The 20,000-nt window shown below is 33.8% G+C and overlaps 2 protein-coding genes across 9 annotated transcripts in view; one reads left to right on the top strand and one right to left on the bottom strand.

Moving 5' to 3' along the window:
• LOC137625919 (uncharacterized) overlaps nt 1–17,192 on the top strand; it is a 77,996-nt gene extending 60,804 nt beyond the window's left edge. For 6 of the 7 annotated variants that reach the window (XR_011040946.1, XR_011040945.1, XR_011040942.1 and 3 more), the window contains exons 2-5: nt 3,195–3,756; nt 6,487–7,089; nt 12,334–16,773; nt 16,901–17,192. Coding sequence is in view for 1 of the 7 variants with exons in the window: in XM_068356924.1 (XP_068213025.1) it covers nt 3,475–3,756; nt 6,487–7,089; nt 12,334–13,077 (1,629 nt within the window). In the remaining 6 variants the exon portion in view is untranslated. Of the gene's footprint in view, nt 1–3,194; nt 3,757–6,486; nt 7,090–12,333 lie in introns of all 7 variants that reach the window. The other variant, XM_068356924.1, reaches the window with a different exon arrangement.
• Nucleotides 1–20,000, bottom strand: part of Atox1 (Antioxidant 1 copper chaperone) — a 630,717-nt gene that overhangs the window by 78,633 nt on the left and 532,084 nt on the right. The gene's annotated exons all lie outside the window — the stretch shown is intronic.

The raw sequence follows: 20,000 nt of genomic DNA, 5'->3' as shown, positions 1-20,000 counted from the left end.
ATCCTTCTCTTTGGTTACGGTTCATTTTCCCTTTGCCTACACAGATACCGAATAGTCTGGCCTATTCTTTACAGATTCTCCTCTGTCCACATGCACCTGACAACACTGAGATTACCAAACAATTCTTCTTCACCCAAGGGATTACTGCACTGTAATTGTTCAGTGGCCACTTTCCTCTTCATAAGTGTATAAGCAGCTCTTCTAGGAGAAGGACACTCCAAAATCAAACCATTGTCCTCTAGTCTTGAGTAGTGTCATGATCTTCCACTGTCTTGGGTAGAGTTCTCCTGCTTGAGGGTACACTCGGGCACACTATTCAATCTGATTCCTATTCCTCTTTTTTCGTTAAAGTTTTTATAGTTTATATAGGAGATATTTATTTTAATGTCACTGTTTTAAAAATATTTTATTTTTCCTTGTTCCTTTTCCTCACTGGGCTATTTCTTTTTCTGTTGGAGCCCCTGGGCTTATAACATCCTGCTTTTCCAAGTAGGGTTGTAGTTTAGCAATTAATAATAATAATAATAATAATAATAATAATAATAATAATAATAATAATAATAATAATAATAATACCACCCCTAGTTCAAAAAGCAGGATGGTTTAACCCCAAGGGCTCCAACAGAGAAAAAATAGCACATTGAGGAAAATAAATAAGGAAATAAGAACACTATACGCATATATGAGCATTAATGAATAATGAATATAAAAATGTCCTAAGATCAGTAACAACGATAGAGCAGATCTGTCATATATAAACTTTAATGAAAGACTTCCTGTATGTCAGCCTGTTCAACATAAAAATATTAGCTGTAGGTTTGAACTTCTGAAATTCCACTATTGAAAGGAAATTCAAATATTCTTAGTATATATTTCTTAGGTGGAGTTATCTAGGAAATGTACCAAAGTATGGTAAATACTTGGATAATTAAGTAATAAACAAATAATAGAACATACTCTCTAAATCTCGAAACCACCATAGCCAATTATAGATGACCATTATCTTCCCGACGTGGAGAGAGAGAGAGAGAGAGAGAGAGAGAGAGAGAGAGAGAGAGAGAGAGAGAGAGAGAGAGAGAGAGAGAGAGAGAGTATGCTGCCTAGTAAAAGCCATGAGGTCATCAGGTAAACATCTCACATGAGACCCCCTTTTCTACGCACAGGTATAATAAAGAAGCCCATTTTGGGTTGGATTGTGAGTCATATGTATTCATCGTAGTGTATAAACTGCCAAGTTCTCCGATAAACAAGATGTGTATTCAGCCTCGGTGCTTCTTCACCTTCGAGTGCAAGAAGTGATTACCTACTAACCTTGAGGTGTACCAAAGGCTCTTACTATTTCTAAAGGTCTCATTTAAGACATTATCAACATTGGCCTTGTTATTTTTCTGCTGACTTTATTTTGTGTATTCGAGTGGTTTTTGATGGGTTTTCTTTACTTGATCGTAATTTTCTTTATTCTTGACGGGATTTCACTTTTTTTAAATAGGTAAAATATTTTCTATAGATGTAGAAACTTGGTTGACACAGATTCAGTGAATTGAGATCCAAGTATAAAAAACAAAAGCATCATTTATCAAATTATCGTGTTTCTAGTATCATGATATTTCTTTCACCTGTAGCATCTCTATATACAGCTTTTGTCACACTCTATACGTAGGGGAACTTCCTAACACAATTAAAATGCTGTGGCCAATCCATCCAGCTCTGACAGAGGACGTCACAACACAGACGAATGACGTAGGGTAAATAATTTAGTTTTTCTATTTTTTTTCCCTACAGCTCGCTGATACTTCCTTATCGAAATCAAATCATATGGCACTTTTTATGTCGACATTTTAGATTCAAGTGATGACTTTAGTGAAATCTTCGCTTATAATATCTTTTCCAGAAACCTTAACATGTAGCCTGATGCCCTGATGTAGCCCACATCCGGGATATCCACCTTCAAATCACCAGTCGGAATTCGCGGCTAAGTAGCGGCATCCTAACCCTTTTTCTTCCAGCTCGAATAACGGCCACTCTGTGTGTCTTGTTTTCTCCGAGTGGGTAATGCATCGCCCCACTCCTATCCCTCTGAAGATGAGAACTAGCTTTCTTTTATTATCCATAACGAACCATTCATATCCGAATCACGAACCAGCCTCCGCATCCTTCTTAGTCACCGGGTACTCGCTTTGCAAAGCTGGTTGTATTCACTCAAGGGATATCATTCAGCAAGGTCCGTTCTTTTGGCTTCAGTCGTAATGTTATCAAATACAGCTGCCGTTCAAATACCACTGTGGTTTATTGTGCAACTCTAAGTCATTAACTTCATAGGTGTTGTCACCTTATCTAACACAATAAGGAAGGGCATGATATACTTTATTGTTTAGGTTGTTTTATGTGAAATAATCTGGTATCGCAAAACTAAATTCAATTAAATCTCAATGTAAATAATTCCATTTCACTACAACACTGAACTTCATGCAACTACTCACAACCATGAATTGATTGTTAAATCGAAATTAGCCTCTAAACTGAAACTGAACTTTTTATTATTTAACAAGAAAGTATTTAAGCTTCGTAAGCTGTCATTATTAAGAATATTATCTATAATAAACATGCATTCATATAAAGGAAGTTGAGGCCATGACACAATACAACGAACTTCAAATAGAATGTTTACTGTAAATGTGAGATCACCAAAACTAAATAGATATTAAATCTCATTATATAGAGCAATAGAGATTTACACGCTATCCAAATCAGATTATAATGACAAAAGCAGACAAATGAACTACTTTTGGTATACCGTGAAGGGATGAAAGTACACAGACTATGTCACAGACCAATGGCATGCTAAGGAGTGTTAATTATGTTACTCTTCTTAAAATAATATTTTTCACTTTTTCCTTTCCTCACTGGGTTATTTTCCCTGTTGGAGCCCCTGGGCTTATAGCATCCTGCTTTCCCAACTAGGGTTGTAGCTTAGCAAGTAATAATAATAATAACAACAACAACAACAACAACAATAATAATAATAATAATAATAATAATAATAATAGCTACACGTATGTTCCAGACACTTTAGAAAATACAATCACGCGGATCATCAGTTTAGGTACACCAAACTACATAAAGAAATAACTAAACATTGTTTTGTATAAAAATACATACTATCAAAACTTTAATCAAAATTTTATATTTTTCAGGTTATCAAATTACCCGAGTGACAGAAAAACAAAAAAAGCACTTGCAACGTGAAACAAATGGAAACAAAATGTAACAGTTTTGCTAATAGTGCAGCAAGGACTCTGTAGTCAAAGTGATATGGAAATCATACAGAAAAATACTGCCTGCGGAAGTATTTCAGTAAACATCATCATGTGAAAAGAGTGATTATTTTCTACCTCTTCTTATACCTTTGACAAATACATTTAGGACCCATGAACTGTCTATGCTGGACAACAAAATGAGAAACACAGCACTGTTATGGCCCCGTCAACGGATTCAACATGGCGACCCCCAGCGACGGATGCATCGTGGCCGCCTCCTTCCCCGGAGCCTGCTATCCACTCACCACCGCCGGAGTCCAACCCCTGGAGGGCTCCAACCTCCCCCCGTGAGGTGGCCTCCTCTGTGGTTGCCTCCGTGCAGTACGTGACCTCATCCGTTAGACTCCTCTTCACTGGATGCTTCCAGTGCCAGTCCCTGAGGGGCGGATGCTGGAGGCAGCAGGAAGAGCCAGACGGTGCCTGGTTTGACTGCGACAAAGTAAGTGACGGTCATTGAGGTTCTTTGTTGTTTACATATCATGGTTTCATTGGAGAATTTTCTGTGATGCGGTGGGGATTAGAAGGAGGGCATATAATGCGTACATATAAATACGTGCACAGAAACAAAAGAGCTTTAAAAATGGGGAACAGTTTTGCAAGCTTTCGCATATAATGCGTACATATAAATACGCTCACACTTGACAAAATGGCTTTGAAAATGGGGAACAGTTTTGCAAGCTTTCGCATATAATGCGTACATATAAATACGCGCACAGAAACAAAAGAGCTTTAAAAATGGGGAACAGTTTTGCAAGCTTTCGCATATAATGCGTACATATAAATACGCTCACACAGACAAAAGGGCTTTAAAAATGGGGAACAGTTTTGCACGCTTTCGGTGAGAAAAATTTAGTCCCTTTTTTTCATAAACAAAAAATGCGTCTTCTTTCCTTGCCAAATTTTAATGTTTTATACGTTTTTGAGCTAAGATAAAAATATCTTGGGGGCATTGGATATGAAGTGTAAAATCCAATGCAAAATCATGAATTATTCAATATCCGTACTGACGGGAATTGTTAAAAGCTTATGTTGTTTCATTTGAGGATTTTGCCATGAGAATAAAGCTGAAACATCTGCTCCATTACACGAAAACTTTACTGACTTTTGTACGATATTCACACTTATAGGCGAGATATTAATGATAAGATTTATTTTCAAAATTTGCACAGCCCATTCTCACACGAAACCTAATTTTGGGAAATTTCATAACTTCAGGTACGTTATGGTTTGCAACTTTAATATAATATTTTAACCAAAACTTTAGAAAAGAAAGTGAACTTAGTTGAATAAGAAACAGAAAAATTTAAAACAAATACAGTCGAGAGAAACTTATATTTCTTTAGAAAATCGTAATTTCAAAACAAAGATGATGACGATGATTAACATAGTCTTTATTACGAGACCACATTTCTGTTTGTTTTCTCCTGAGAGGAGAAAAGAGGAGCAAGACTTAGTATAATGAGAACAAAGAGAACGAGAAAGCCATAAAGTTGTGGGCAGATTAAGACCAACTAAAGACATTAATCTCCTCATTGTAGTTAAATAAAAAGATACGAGCATTTTCTGAGTCTCTTGATGAAAAGTATACATAAAGAATCTTTGGCATCTTACTTATTAATGAAGAAGTTTTAATGCGAGTATAGTACACTTCAAAGAACACTCACATGACATATTATCTCATCACTATCTTGATTGATAATATAAATAGCAAAAACAAAAACTAGATAAAATGATAACACAACAAGTGCCGTGTCTAAGTACGGATATTTATATGGTAACCGCTTACTAATTTTAGAAATATCTATCTGTTCATTATCCACAACTATATTCATTTTTTTTAATGAGGCGCATTTGCACCGACTAGCAGCGGTGCCTTTTTAGCTCGGAAAAGTTTCCTGCTCTCTCATTGGTCAGAATTTTCTTGTCCAACCAATCAGCGATCAGGAAACCTTTCCAAGCTAAAAGGGCATCCTTGCGAGTCGGTTCAAATCTCCCTAACTAAAAAGAATTGACTATAATTCGCTGCTAATCTTTAGGGAGTATGAACATCACGTAATCGTAAGACATTCTTCTCTCACACCTCGATATGATAATTAAGATAATTATCACTCAATAATAGGGCGTAGGCATTATAAGGAATATGCGTGTTATGATTAGACAATAATTATTTGAGTAGACGGATATCAAATTGTGGTCAAATTCAGCATAATTATCGGATACATTATTTTATATATATATATATATATATATATATATATATATATATATATATATATATATTACACACACACACACATATATATATATATATATATATATATATATATATATATGTATATACACATATATATATACACACAGATATATATATATATATATATATATATATATATATATATATATATATATATATATGTATATATACATATATATATAATGTAATATTAACTATTCTAATTATTACGTATATATACATATATATATAATGTAATATTAACTATTCTAATTATTACACACACACACACACACACACACACATATATATATATATATATATATATATATATATATATATATATATATATATACATAAAGCTAGTTATCTTTCACTGGCATCTAATTGTGTGTAGGATTGATATAAAAACTCTAAAATAAAGCCAAATTCATTCGGTGTCTTTCTATCTTGGTTGGAATTAATGATAAGAAGTGTTATATAATTGAAGTTAATTGGAAATTTCCCTTACTATAGAGTGTAGTTAATATAAAAAAAAAATGTAAGAAAAAATTTATTGATGAAGGTCTTTGTAATAAGATTTTATACTGTTTTGTTGAACAGTTGAATTGTGATTATTTAGTAATTATATATATATATATATATATATATATATATATATATATATATATATATATATATATATATATATATACATATATATATATACACAGTATATATGTGTATACACACACATATATATATATATATATATGTATGTGTGTGTGTTTGTGTGTATAAACGTAAGAACACACATACACTATATATATATATATATATATATATATATATATATATATATATATATATATATATATATATATATATATATATATATATATATATATATATATATATATAGCGGTGATACCCCCTAACGTCTTATTTGTTTTCCAGCTCCAAGTGGAACACCCGTATTGCTATGTCAACCCGGTCGCCCTGACGGAATCAGTAGCGCCCAGTGAGGATGCAACCACACCGAATGGCACAGTTTTATCTCAGCAGCCGAAGGCAGAGACAAGGACACCGCCTTCGTTGACAGCACCCACAAAATCCCCTGCAAAGTCTATTACGAGCCTCAATGTACCGAAGGACATTGTAAGCAACGGCGTCCCTAGCGAGGGAGTGGCAGCCGTCAAGGGTGACACGGTTATCTACAAAAATGGTCGTATCAGGAGCAGCCTGGTGGAATCGTTTGCGGCTAAACTTGAGGCCGACCTGAGAAGGATTGAGTGCGACCGCCAGAGGGCCGAGGGAGAGCTTCTGAAAGAGAACGACATCCGGATCGCTACGGATGAGGATGTGATATCCTTCCCTGACTGCCTCTGCGCTGACGTCGATTTCTTCAAGGACGGAGGCACGGACATACCCTATCAGTACGATGGCTTCAACAACAACAATCGTCGTCTGGAATATGAAGTATGGAAGCCGTCAGAACTCGAGGATGTGTTTGAATGCTATAACATGGCTGCTTTCTACTCTTATGGTGCATCCTTGCAGGTAAGGCAATATGTTACTTGTAAAATCTTAATATTAAAAAATTCAACTTTTATAATTCAGATATATTTAGATATAGTTGATATATTTATACGCTAGATTAAATTAATGATATTTTCACAACTGTTAATACTCTTATGGTGCATCCTTGCAGGCAAGGTAATATGTTACTTGTAAAATCTTAATATTAAAAAATTTAACTTTTATAATTTCAGATATATTTGGAAATAGTTGATATATTTATACGCTAGATTAAATTAATGATATTATCCCAAACTGTGTTAAAAATAAACCAATAATGTCATTTTCTTATAAAAAGTGAATTTCATTTTGTTCATGTGACCGTACAAAACATTATCTAAGAAACATCATTGCGTACCTATGGAAAACAAATCCACACTTGAAATGACCTACACGAAGCTAAAAGTGGATGTTAAAATCTTAATATTCAAAATTTAACTATTATAATTTCACATACATTTAGATATAGTTGATATATTCTTACGCTAGATTAAATTAATATTTTCACAACTGTGTTAAAAATAAACCAATAATGTCATTTTCTTATAAGAAGTTGATTTCATTTTGTTCATGTGACCGTACAAAACAATATCTAAGAAACATCATTACGTACCTATGGAATACAAATCAACACTTGAAATGACCTACTCGAAGCTAAAAGTGGATGTTAAAATCTTAATATTCAAAATTTAACTTTTATAATTTCACATATATTTAGATATAGTTGATATATTCTTACCCTAGATTAAATTAATAATATTTTCCTAAACTGTGTTGAAAATAAACCAATAATGTCATTTTCTTATAAAAAGTGAATTTCATTTTGTTCATGTGATCGTACAACACATTATCTAAGAAACATCATTGCGTACCTAAGGAAAACAAATCCACACTTGAAATGACCTACACGAAGCTAAAAGTGGATGTTAATTCCTCACAAATAAAGCCCAAATAAGATAATACTGAAGCCAGAAAAGTTCTGTTTTGAAAGAAGAGCCTCTTAGGGAGATCTCAAAAGTGTGCCAAAAAGAACCCTCATCAACAAGTCATTGTCCCCAGAGGATGACATAACTTAAAAGCCTTCTCTGAGAATTCAAATGAACCAGTTTTACAAATGAGATGAACAGCGATAATAGATATAAGAATGTACACACTATGGCTTCTCTGCCCCCATATTTAGTACTTCTTGCCACAGGAGTTTTCATTCTCTTTCGCAAAGTATAAGTTTTAAAGGCATTGTTTGTTAGGATTGGTGACGCGCACCCTAAAAAAATAAATTTCTTTTAAAAGCGAAAGATTTTGCAAGGATTGGTGCCAAAAAAAAAAATCAATTAAAAGCGAAAGATTCACCATACTTTAAAGTCATACTGGTCTCAATCTAGTAAAACAATATCAAGTAAACTTTCCATAATTCACAATATAACCAAGAAAGCAATGTAAGATGTGATAGTTAAATTAAACAGAATTGCTTCTAAATCAATAAATAAAGAAAAGACATGAAAATAAATAGAACTACGCTGATCACATTGGAAAAGCAGCAAACAAGTAAAACGAAGTTTCACTTCATTTTGTCGTCCAGGAATCGCCCGACTGCATCAAGCATCATGTCTTCAGTTGCAGTCTTCCAGACCGACTAATCCTATTTCTCCAGTCACTGCAATCTAGTTAAAAAGAGGCCCCGGATTAGCCTTTTAAGAGAAAGCAGGGGGGAAGGGGTGAGGAGAGTAGGATGGGGGGAAGTAACAGAGGGTTGGAGTGAGGTAGGGGGGGGGGGGGGTAAGAGAACGAATGCGGTCTTTGGACCAACTCAAATGTTTATGCAAGCGAAACACGAAGGCTTGATCTAAATGGCATAATCTATGATTGGTTGGACGATGTCTCCGCAACCATGCTGGATAAATGGTGGTGGCTTTACATAAGCTAAATTTTTTTCTTTCTTCTTTTTATTAAGAATTTCTTCAAAATCCTCAGTGTGCGTGTTTAGTAGATACAGAGGGAGACCAAAGCGAAGGTGGATGGACTGTATCAAGGATGACCTTCGATCAAAGGGATTAACCGGTGATTAAGTGTGGGACAGAGGTAGATGGAGAAAGCTGACCAGAAACATCGACCCCACATAGAAGTGGGAAAAGATGAAGAAGAAGAAGAAGAAGAAGGTGGATTGTATCAAGGATGACCTTCGATCAAAGGGATTAACCGGTGATGAAGTGTGGGACAGAGGTAGATGGAGAAAGCTGACCAGAAACATCGACCCCACATAGAAGTGGGAAAAGATGAAGAAGAAGAAGAAGAAGAAGGTGGATTGTATCAAGGATGACCTTCGATCAAAGGGATTAACCGGTGATGAAGTGTGGGACAGAGGTAGATGGAGAAAGCTGACCAGAAACATCGACCCCACATAGAAGTGGGAAAAGAAGAAGAAGAAGAAGAAGAAGAAGAAGGTGGACTGTATCAAGGATGACCTTCGATCAAAGGGATTAACCGGTGATGAAGTGTGGGACAGAGGTAGATGGAGAAAGCTGACCAGAAACATCGACCCCACATAGAAGTGGGAAAAGATGCGGACAAAAAAGAAGAAGAAGAATTGTCACAAACATTTCCTTGTCTAGGATTCTTGGGATTTTGGTAGACTAATCTTAATTAAGTGGAAGATTGTCAGTGACATTTTTACTTGAAATAACAGGATTCAGGCGAAGACTATTCTAAGAACGGAAGTTTTGTCTTTGTCGTGAATTTCCTTCATTTGACTTTCTAGACGTTCTAAGAAAGGCCTGTACTGCATAACATTCGAAAGGACATTCAGTCTTTCGACATTCAGTCAAGAAATAAAATGCCAAGTTAGCAGTCTCCAAAGTAAAATAAGCAAACATTATTTTTAGTAATAGCAGTAATACGGTAGAAGTTGTAGTAAAAAGTAGTTCTGTGCACAGGCTTCGACGGCACAACAGAAAATGAGCGTTAGATTGCAATGAAAGCTCCCATACAATAGAATATGAAAAAAAAGAAGCAAGGATATATTAAATTGAGGCACTTACCATAGAAAAAAGATAAATATAACAAATGAAATATATATATATATATATATATATATATATATATATATATATATATATATATATATATATATATATATATACATATATATATATATATATATATATATATATATATATATATATATATATATATATATATATATATATAAAGAGAGTTAAGGAGTACCCTCATTTGGAAAAAAGGTTTGCATTACCAATTGCTCGTGAATATACCAGCTTAGTTCTCCACGATTTAAGAAACACACATCAAGAACCGTGTTAAATATATAAACAAACAAAACCGAGCGCAATGCGACCGAAAGAAACCCACAGAAATAACGCGCACATCGTCTGAGTCACTCAGTTTTCTCTCTCTCTCTCTCTCTCTCTCTCTCTCTCTCTCTCTCTCTCTCTCTCTCTCTCTCTCTCTCTCTCTCTCTCTCTCTCTCTCTCTTCGAAGAACAACTGTACTTTTATACGTCACTGTATTCTTTGTTTGGTGATGAATCAACTCCTTTTTTAACTGGTCTCTGAATTCCTTCATTTAAAGTTTCATTAGTTATCCGTGCAGTTAAATAATTCTTATTAGTATGATTAATCGAATAGCGGTAAATTATTCTACCTATTATTATTATTATTATGATTATTATTATTATTATTATTATTATCATTACTAGCCAAGCTAAAACCCTAGTTGGAAAAGCAAGATGCTATAAGCCCGAGGGCTCCAACAGGGAAAAATACCCCAGTGAGGAAAGGAAATAAGGAAATAACTAGATGATGAGAATAAATTAACAATATATCATTCTAAAAACAGCAACAACGCCCAAACAGATATGTCCTATATAAACTATTAACAACGTCAAAAAACAGATATGTCATATATAAACAATAAAAAGACTCATGTCAGCCTTGTCAACATAAAAACATTTGCTCCAACTTTGAACTTTTGAAGTTCTACTGATTCAACTACCCGATTAGGAAGATCATTCCACAACTTGGTAACAGCTGGAATAGAACTTCTAGAATACTGTGTAGTGTTGAGCCTCACGATGGAGAAGGCCTGGCTTTTAAAATTAACGGCCGCATTATTTTTATTTCGGGTAAGTTAGCAAGGATGGTCTTTAATATTAGAGTTTATCATCTATTATTTAATTTGTGATGTATTTTCTTAGATGGGATTGTATCTAGATTACAGCAACAATCTGTTATTATGACAGGCGAGAACTAATAATGGCATAGATAAAATAAACATATATTAAATTATCCCTAAAGTAATAAGTAGTTTGCGGAAGCCAGGTGCAGTCACACGATCGAAAGGAAAATTTGCTCACGTACCTAGTCTCATATGATGGAATGCATAGCGAAACGTTTGCAAATATAATATAACTTGAAATTTTGTATTACTAGCAAGCAGAAATTTCACCTTTTTAACGAATGGCAGAATGATAGGAAACATTATGAATCTAACATCATACTTCAAAATTTCATACACTTCAAAATATTAAATGTATAGATTTAGTCATGTTGATTTTCAATCTTAAGATGAAATTCCAGGATATACCTTTAATGATCTCATAGAATATTGAAACTAATTAATTTCCATAACTGTCTCTCCATAATAAGAAAATAATATTTGTAGTGGCATTAGCGAAGAAGTATGACTGAATAGAAGACTTTAGTTGCATCATTGCCAATGTTCACCAAATTAGGTTTCGCCTGTCTCAGGGTTATGGCGTGGTCATTTCCAGTACATCAACACATGTTCAAGAAATATCTCTTTATAATTACTGTGTAAGGCTCTAATATTATTTCTCGTGGGGAATTAAGCAGACAGTGATGCAAATATGTATTAAGTTTTACAGAATCTTTCAAATATACATACAGTTACTTATAGGAGTACTTTTTTTGTTTACCCTTACGTTGATGTCTTATTGCTTACAAATACCTTTTGCAAGAATCTAATCTTAAGTAGTTTTTTTAATTTATCGTTTGAATAAGAGAAAATATTGCCTTCAAAGGCCAGATTTTATGTCTTCATAACATTCCCCATTCATTTTATGAATGGCAACATTTTTCATAGAACATTAAGCTATCCCTAAATGAAAGGAGACCCAGGTGTGTGATCAGCTTTTTAGGGCGATGTAAAAGCTAACTGTACCAGTAACTAACGCAATTTTGATATTTACAGCTGGGTGAAAAGAGTGGAAGCAAGACCAAGGGGGAGAAATTTGAAGAGGTCTTCCCTCCTACATTCAGCAGCAACAACAACAACACGATCAAAGTGTATAGACCGGCTGGCGATAGTGAAAGCCCACTGTCGTTGAAGGACGAACCAACTAAAGAAAACGTGACCGAAATAGAAATTTGTGATAGAAAACGGGAAATATCCGAGGATGAACTCAAGGAATTTATTCATTCTTGCGTTTTAGCAGAGAATGTTGAACAAGCCAGTCTCCCGCCAGGTGTACCCAAAGCCGTCTGTGATGAATTAATATATTACGGTAGCAGGAGCTTTAATAAGTTGCTAATTTTTAATCTAGTCAAGTCAGTGATGGCCGAGTGCCAGGAACACTACTCCCATTCCATGCCCTTGTGTGCAAATTACCCAGTTCACTTAGTACAAAATAAAATTCTCAGCGTTTTGCAAAACGACATGGACGTGTACCAACTCAGCACTTCGGGCTTGCAAGCTTTCCACAACGGCTCGTTCATGCATCCGGCAGACAGCCAGTATTACCTGAACCAGCTCATAGCCGAGAGGATAGTCGAAAACACTGTCATGGACGAACTGAAGAAGGAGATGAAGGAGTGGAAAGATGTGAGCCGGGAGGAGAGAGAGTTAAAAGAGGCTATATCCACCGAAATCTTTCATGATCTCATAAATGACACGGCTTCACTGTTCGATGAAATCGTTAAGAGGAAATTTGTGTGATAAATCTTTAGTTTTCATTTTTATTTCATGAAAAAAAAATGTTTTATTGGACCATCAGAGTAAAAATGACGTTGAACAGTGGCATTTATGTAATTCAATTGTATGTGATTACAAAATGGCCATAATGACGGTTTCTTGTGTAATGATAAGGACTAGTAAACAGGCGATAAATGTTTATTCTCTCGAAGAAGAATTTCACAAAACAATACAATAATACATTTCCAAACTATGACAGAGCATAGCATTCAATAAGTATGAGGCATTTTGATAAACGTTCAATTATTATTATCATTATTATTTTATTACTATCCAAGCTACAACCCTAGTTGGAAAAGCAAGATGCTATAAGCCCAGGGGCTCCAACAGGGAAAAATAGCCAAGTGAGGGAAGGAAATAAGGAAATAAATAAATGAAGAGAACAAATTAACAATAAATCATTAAAAAATAGAAGATAATCTTTCAATATTAACACTATCTACCACTTCTGGCGAATTTCCAACCAAACTATCATTAATATCATAAAATTATCATAATTAGCATTAATACTTAATGACGTAGAAATCTTCATTTTTAAAAAAATCTCAAGAACTTGCCTAGAAAACCTCTACAAAAGGGAATGCCAATATGTAAAGACAAACAGAGAAGAATGTCAAATATATTAGACGAAAATAATAACTAAATGAATAGTCTGTATACTGTTTAAATAATGACATTTCTAGCATATGCTACTTACTATATATGATACCTTTTGATAAACTGTATTGCCTTTAGCACAACAGCATCATTAGTCATGATTGTTAAAACTATTGTTACTCTGGTTTCCTTTTTCTTCAACAGAACACTTTCAGATAAATAAGAATTATTCAGAGCTTATATCGCAAGTGGCGGGGGTCGAACGGTAGTTAACAAAGAGCCTTGTTCCCTGTCTATAGTCAATTCTTTTTAGTGAGGCAGATTTGCACCGACTCGCAGGAGTGCCCTTTAAGCTCGGAAAAAGTTTCCTGATCGCTGATTGGTTGGACAAGATTATTCTAACCAATCAGATAGCAGGAAACTTTTCAGAGCTAGGAGGGCACCACTGCGAGTCGGTGCAAATGCGCCTCATTAAAAAAAATTGAGTATGGTTCACGCATTGTATCAAACACATTAAATTTCCTGATCGCTGATTGGTTGGATAAGATTATTCTAACCTATCAGATAGCAGGAAACTTTTCCGAGCTAAAAGGGCACCGCTGCAAATCAGTGCAAATGCGCCTCATTAAAAAAATTGAGTACAGTTCACGCATTGTATCAAACACATTTAAAGAATAGAATATTTAACAGCTTTGATGGACAAGGATAAGCCTTGTCAATATAAGACACTCATTTAAAACTGCCTCTTTACAATATGCTCACGGATGAAGTTCTTTGCGTTACAAGTGCCTCTCTTAAAACCTGATTGTTTTCTTTCCCTTTTCTGGGGCTTTCTTCCGTTTTGCTTGATGTTCTATTGAACGTCTCACCGTCATTGTGAATGGTGAGTGAAATGTTTTCACTATGAATGTAAATGCATGTGTGTATGTGAAGGAGTGCTTTTGTATTGTGATAATTATGTGTAGCATGGCTATCACGAAAGAACTTACATTGCAAAGGCTTTATTCGCTTAGTATGTTCTGGAAACCCGATGCTTTGAGTATCGCATAAAATTAGCAATTGAAAACAGATAATTACATAATTGAGATGGTTTATAACATATATGTTCTTCAGAGAAATCATGGGACTGTGAATTTGTTACACATCTCTTAGGATGTAATAAATCATAATTGAGATGGCTTATGGTATGTATGGTCTTCAGAGAAATCATGGGACTGTGTTCAAATTTGTTACGCATCTCTTAGGATGTAATAAATCATAATTGAGGTGGCTTATATGTATGTTCTTCAGAGAAATCATGGAACTGTGTTCAAATTTGTTACGCAACTCTTAGGATGTAATAAATCATAATTGAGATGGCTTATGACACGTATGTTCTTCAGAAAATCATGGGACTGTGTTCAAATTTGTTACACATCTCTTAGGATGTAAAAAATTATAATTGAGATGGCTTATGATACGTATGTTTTTCAGAGAAATCATGAGACTGTTCAAATTTGTTACACATCTCTTAGGATGTAATAAATCATAATTGAGATGGCTTATGATACGTATGTTCTTCAGAAAATCATGGAACTGTGTTCAAATTTGTTACACATCTCTTAGGATGTAATTAATCATAATTGAGGTGGCTTATATGTATGTTCTTCAGAGAAATCATGGAACTGTGTTCAAATTTGTTACGCAACTCTTAGGATGTAATAAATCATAATTGAGATGGCTTATGATATGTATGTTCTTCAGAGAAATCATGGGACTGTGAATTTGTTACACATCTCTTAGGATGTAAAGAATCACCAAATTTCACATTACACTAAATAACATTAAGATAATTGTCATCAAAATGATATCAAACTTCTCCATTAAGCTATTATTTACATCTTTTTATTGTGTCACTGTGCAATGCTTCCTCTTGTCATAGGTAATGTACCATTCGTGTGTCACACGATCGTACATAAATTATTTTGTATATATTATGCTTGTATCTGCGCTCTTCCCTCGCACTAAAAAAACCTGAATAATCATGTCTCCGGTTTTCCTCTGTAACATTGTCATTTCCTCGAACATGTATTTTCCTGTTGCCTTGAGGTTTTGTATATAAAGGAGAGTGTTCTTTAATATAGTACTCAGTTGATTGCATCCTGCCTTTGAGTTCACAACCCTCTCTCGGCCCGTCACATTGGTGACCCCGGAAGAGCGCAGATACAAGCATAATATATACAAAATAATTTATGTACGATCGTGTGACACATGGTTGGTACATATTAATGCTGACCATCAAACAGCATGGCTTTTTTAAAACTCCTAACAAATGAGATTTATCATCAATTTTTGTACCTGGATTTTATGTTGCCAGTTTTAAGAATCTATACGTTCAGAACCCTTAATCAGTAAAGTTATGGCTACCTTTTTATAGATGAAAATCCTTTTTACTATTGCGTATTTGTCAGGCAAAGGAACACCTATTATTATTATTATTATTATTATTATTATTATTATTATTATTATTACTCTCCAAGCTACAACCCTAGTTGGAAAAGCAGGATGCTATAAGCCAAGGGGCTCCAACAGGGAAAAATAGCCCAGTGAGGAAAGGGAATAAGGAAATAACTAAATGAAGAGAACAGATTAACAATAAATCATTCTAAAAAAAGTAACAACGTCAAAACAGACATGTCACATATAAACTATTAACATCAAAAACAAATATGTCATAAATAAACTTTAAAAAGACTCATGTCCGCCGGGTCAACAAAAAGGCATTTGCTGCAACTTTGAACTTTTGAAGTTCTACTGATTCAACTACCCGATTAGGAAGATCGTAATGTCATATTTATTCATATGCTTTTAAACATCACTTATATGACTGTATTCTTAGTATTCATTGTGGTAAAGGTTGATATCATGTAAACATTTTGAGGTTTTTTTTTCGCTTTTAGCCCTCGACTACTCTTCCACCCAGTTAGGCATTTAACATATTTTCTGTTCCCAATGAATCCATTAAAGTCTGATATAACCTGGATATTGGCATACCGACAGGGAAATACCTAAAAGTTATTCCTGGTAGTCAAAGTCAGATGATAAATTATCAAAGTATTTTCGACAGAAATTTTTTTTTTTCATCTTCTTAAATTGAATTACTCATAGCCATAAAATAAAAAAAAATGGAAATACCTAAACGTTATTCCAGGTAGTCAAAGTCAGATGATATATAAAGTATTTTCAACAGGAAAAAAAATATTTTTAGTTTTTTTATCTTAAATTGAATTACTCATAACCACAAAATAAAAAAAATGCCAGCATCTGGAAGAACCAAACCTGATAATAAGTAGAAAATGTCCGTGATAAAATCTTAAAAATTTCCAGTTGACCTTATTTTTAGAATACAATTTTACATAGACTCTTATTGAACTCGTTAAGTTTTCTTTAGTCAAAGGGACAATTGCAACTTCGCAAATTATACGAAAATCAAAGTGATGTTTTTTTTTTTTTTTTTTTTTTTTCCCCCCCCATAATTATGACAAAACTTGATTGTCCTTATTAAAAAAAATCCCATTTCACGTTGTTGTTATGTATCTCTTTACCACGTTTATGGCGACAATAACTTAATTTTTTTTGCATAATTATGATAAAACTTGTTCGTCCTTATTTCATAAAAAAAAAACACATTTCACATTGTCGTTATGTATCTCTTTACCACGTTTATGGCGACAATAACTTTAAAATTGGCGTTGTGGATATTTTATTTCGTAAAAAAATCACGACATTTCACATTGTTATGTATCTCTTTACCACGTTTATGGCGACAATAACTTTAAAATTGGCGTTGTGGATATCTTATTTCGTAAAAAAATCACATTTCACATTATCGTTATGTATCTCTTTACCACGTTTATGGAAACAACTTAAAAATTGGCGTTGTGGATATTTCTCTTCTCAATGTACATTTGAGATATTAACAAATAAAAATCATGTCTTTTTTGTCCAATTCTAATTTTACCGCATTGTTGGTCTGATCAAGTGCAATCATATTTGGTTGTTTCATATAATGATTTTTTTGCTGGTTTTCATTAGCTAACAACATCTTCAGAATTTACTAACTACAAGCATAACAGTTTTTCAATTCATTGCAGGCCCAGGTTACAATACATCTTTATATTTCGAGATATTTTGTGCATGGTCTTTGCTTTGTATTAATACGGAATGTGATGCTGCCCATGAAATTTTTTTTCGCTCAGTTCATCTTCTGGGTTAGTTTAAAAACCTAAATGTTCATTGAATGTTATTATTTCTTCTTAACTACACTTTCAAAAACTAAAAATGTTCTGTCAATAATTCTGCCACCTGTTATGTAAAAAGGAAATAGCTAGAATTCTCATATCATAAAAATAGTTTCATGGAACTTCCACACAAAATAACATGAACTTTTCATATGTATTGTATCATTTATATATATATATATATATATATATATATATATATATATATATATATATATATATATATATATATATATATATATATATATATATATATATATATATATTATATATATATAATGTGTATATATATGTATTTATATAATGTGTGTATATATATACATATATATATATATATATGTATGTATGTAAGTATGTGTATATATATACATATATATATATATATATATATATATATATATATATATATATATATATATATATATTTATATATATATATATATATATATGTATGTATGTACATACATATATATATACATATCGGTATGTATGTATGTATGTATATATATATATATATATATATATATATATATATATATATATATATATATATAAAATTCACACAAAAATATTTATGTATGTATGGAATCATAAAACAAAACAGATTACAAAATCCTTTTCTTTTTGTTCACAGTAGACTATATGTTTGCATTCTTCACGGATGCTTTTACAAAAAATACGTTTGACATGTTGTCATTAATGCTATCAGCCATTTTGGTGCTAATTCCACGCAACTTACACCATAAACAGGGATACATCTAATTCGTATCCAACCGTTTGTACATAAAAAAAAGAGTATGTTGTAAGTTTGTATAACATTTGTAAATAACTTTCCAAGCTGTTTGTATATTTTCAATTTGTATATATTTGCAAAATGTCTAGAGAAAGTTACACTTTTTAATTTATTCTGATATAACTCTATGCAAATCTATAGTCCATTTCTTTTAGCGAGGCAGATTTGCCCCGACTCGCAGCGGTGCCCTTTTAGCTCGGAAAAGTTTCCGGATCGCTGATTGGTTATTGCCCCGACTCGCAGCGGTGCCCTTTTAGCTCGGAAAAGTTTCCGGATCGCTGATGGGTTGGACAAGATAATTCTAACCAATCAGCGATCAGGAAACTTTTCCGAGCTAAAAGGGCACCACCGCGAGTCGGTGCAATAACCAATCAGCGACCAGGAAACTTTTCCGAGCTAAAAGGGCACCGCCGCGAGTTGGTGCAAATATGCATCGCTAAAAGATATGGACTATGGCATCTAGTGGAAAGTACTACCATAGATATTTAAGCGCGATGTTAGCCACTCCTATAGTAGAAGCAATGCTGTAGAGTCTACGACAGTTCTAATGGCGAATCTTCGATAGTATTAATGCTAATAGCGCAGATAGCATTCTTTTTTTTTTTAGCGCAGACGTAAAACATGTTGCCAATAGCGAGTCAGTCTAGTAACGAGCTTTTAGATCGAAGTAGTGTATGTGAAGAACTGTTTAGTTAAAGGTTAAAAGGTGTCTGGTTTCAATTCCAGTTTCATCAAATTAGATACTCACCAGAACGTCAGCCGGGCAAGCCCAACCCCCCACTGTGGTGCCCAACCACAGCAGTGGCCTCCCCAGTAAATAGCTTAAACTCACGGTCCCGGGTGGGGATCGATCTGCTGCCACGCGCATGCTAGGCAAACGCGTTACCACTGTACTAGATTGCCTTTGGTTAAACTAAAAATCTGTTAGTTTCACAGCTCTTGTCAAGGGAAAACTTAGTTTTCTGTTTATAAATGACTATGAATGACTTTTTATCTTATTTCTTTAGTTTGTTTCAAAAAGGAATTTGGTAATGTTGCCATTAACCTCTGAGTCTAAATTAAGGCTTCCATTAGATTGTGATGAAAAACTTCTGTCTTATTATTTTGTATGTCCAATAGACGAATTTTGGAACTCATTTGACTTTTGTCTTATGTTGTATGTCAAATAGACGAACATGGCACTCATTTGACTTTTGTCTTATGTTGTATGTCAAATA

The sequence above is a fragment of the Palaemon carinicauda genome, chromosome 33 (genome assembly GCF_036898095.1).
Source record: "Palaemon carinicauda isolate YSFRI2023 chromosome 33, ASM3689809v2, whole genome shotgun sequence".
Lineage (NCBI taxonomy): Eukaryota > Metazoa > Arthropoda > Malacostraca > Decapoda > Palaemonidae > Palaemon > Palaemon carinicauda.
This window is presented reverse-complemented; position numbering and strand designations above follow the sequence as displayed.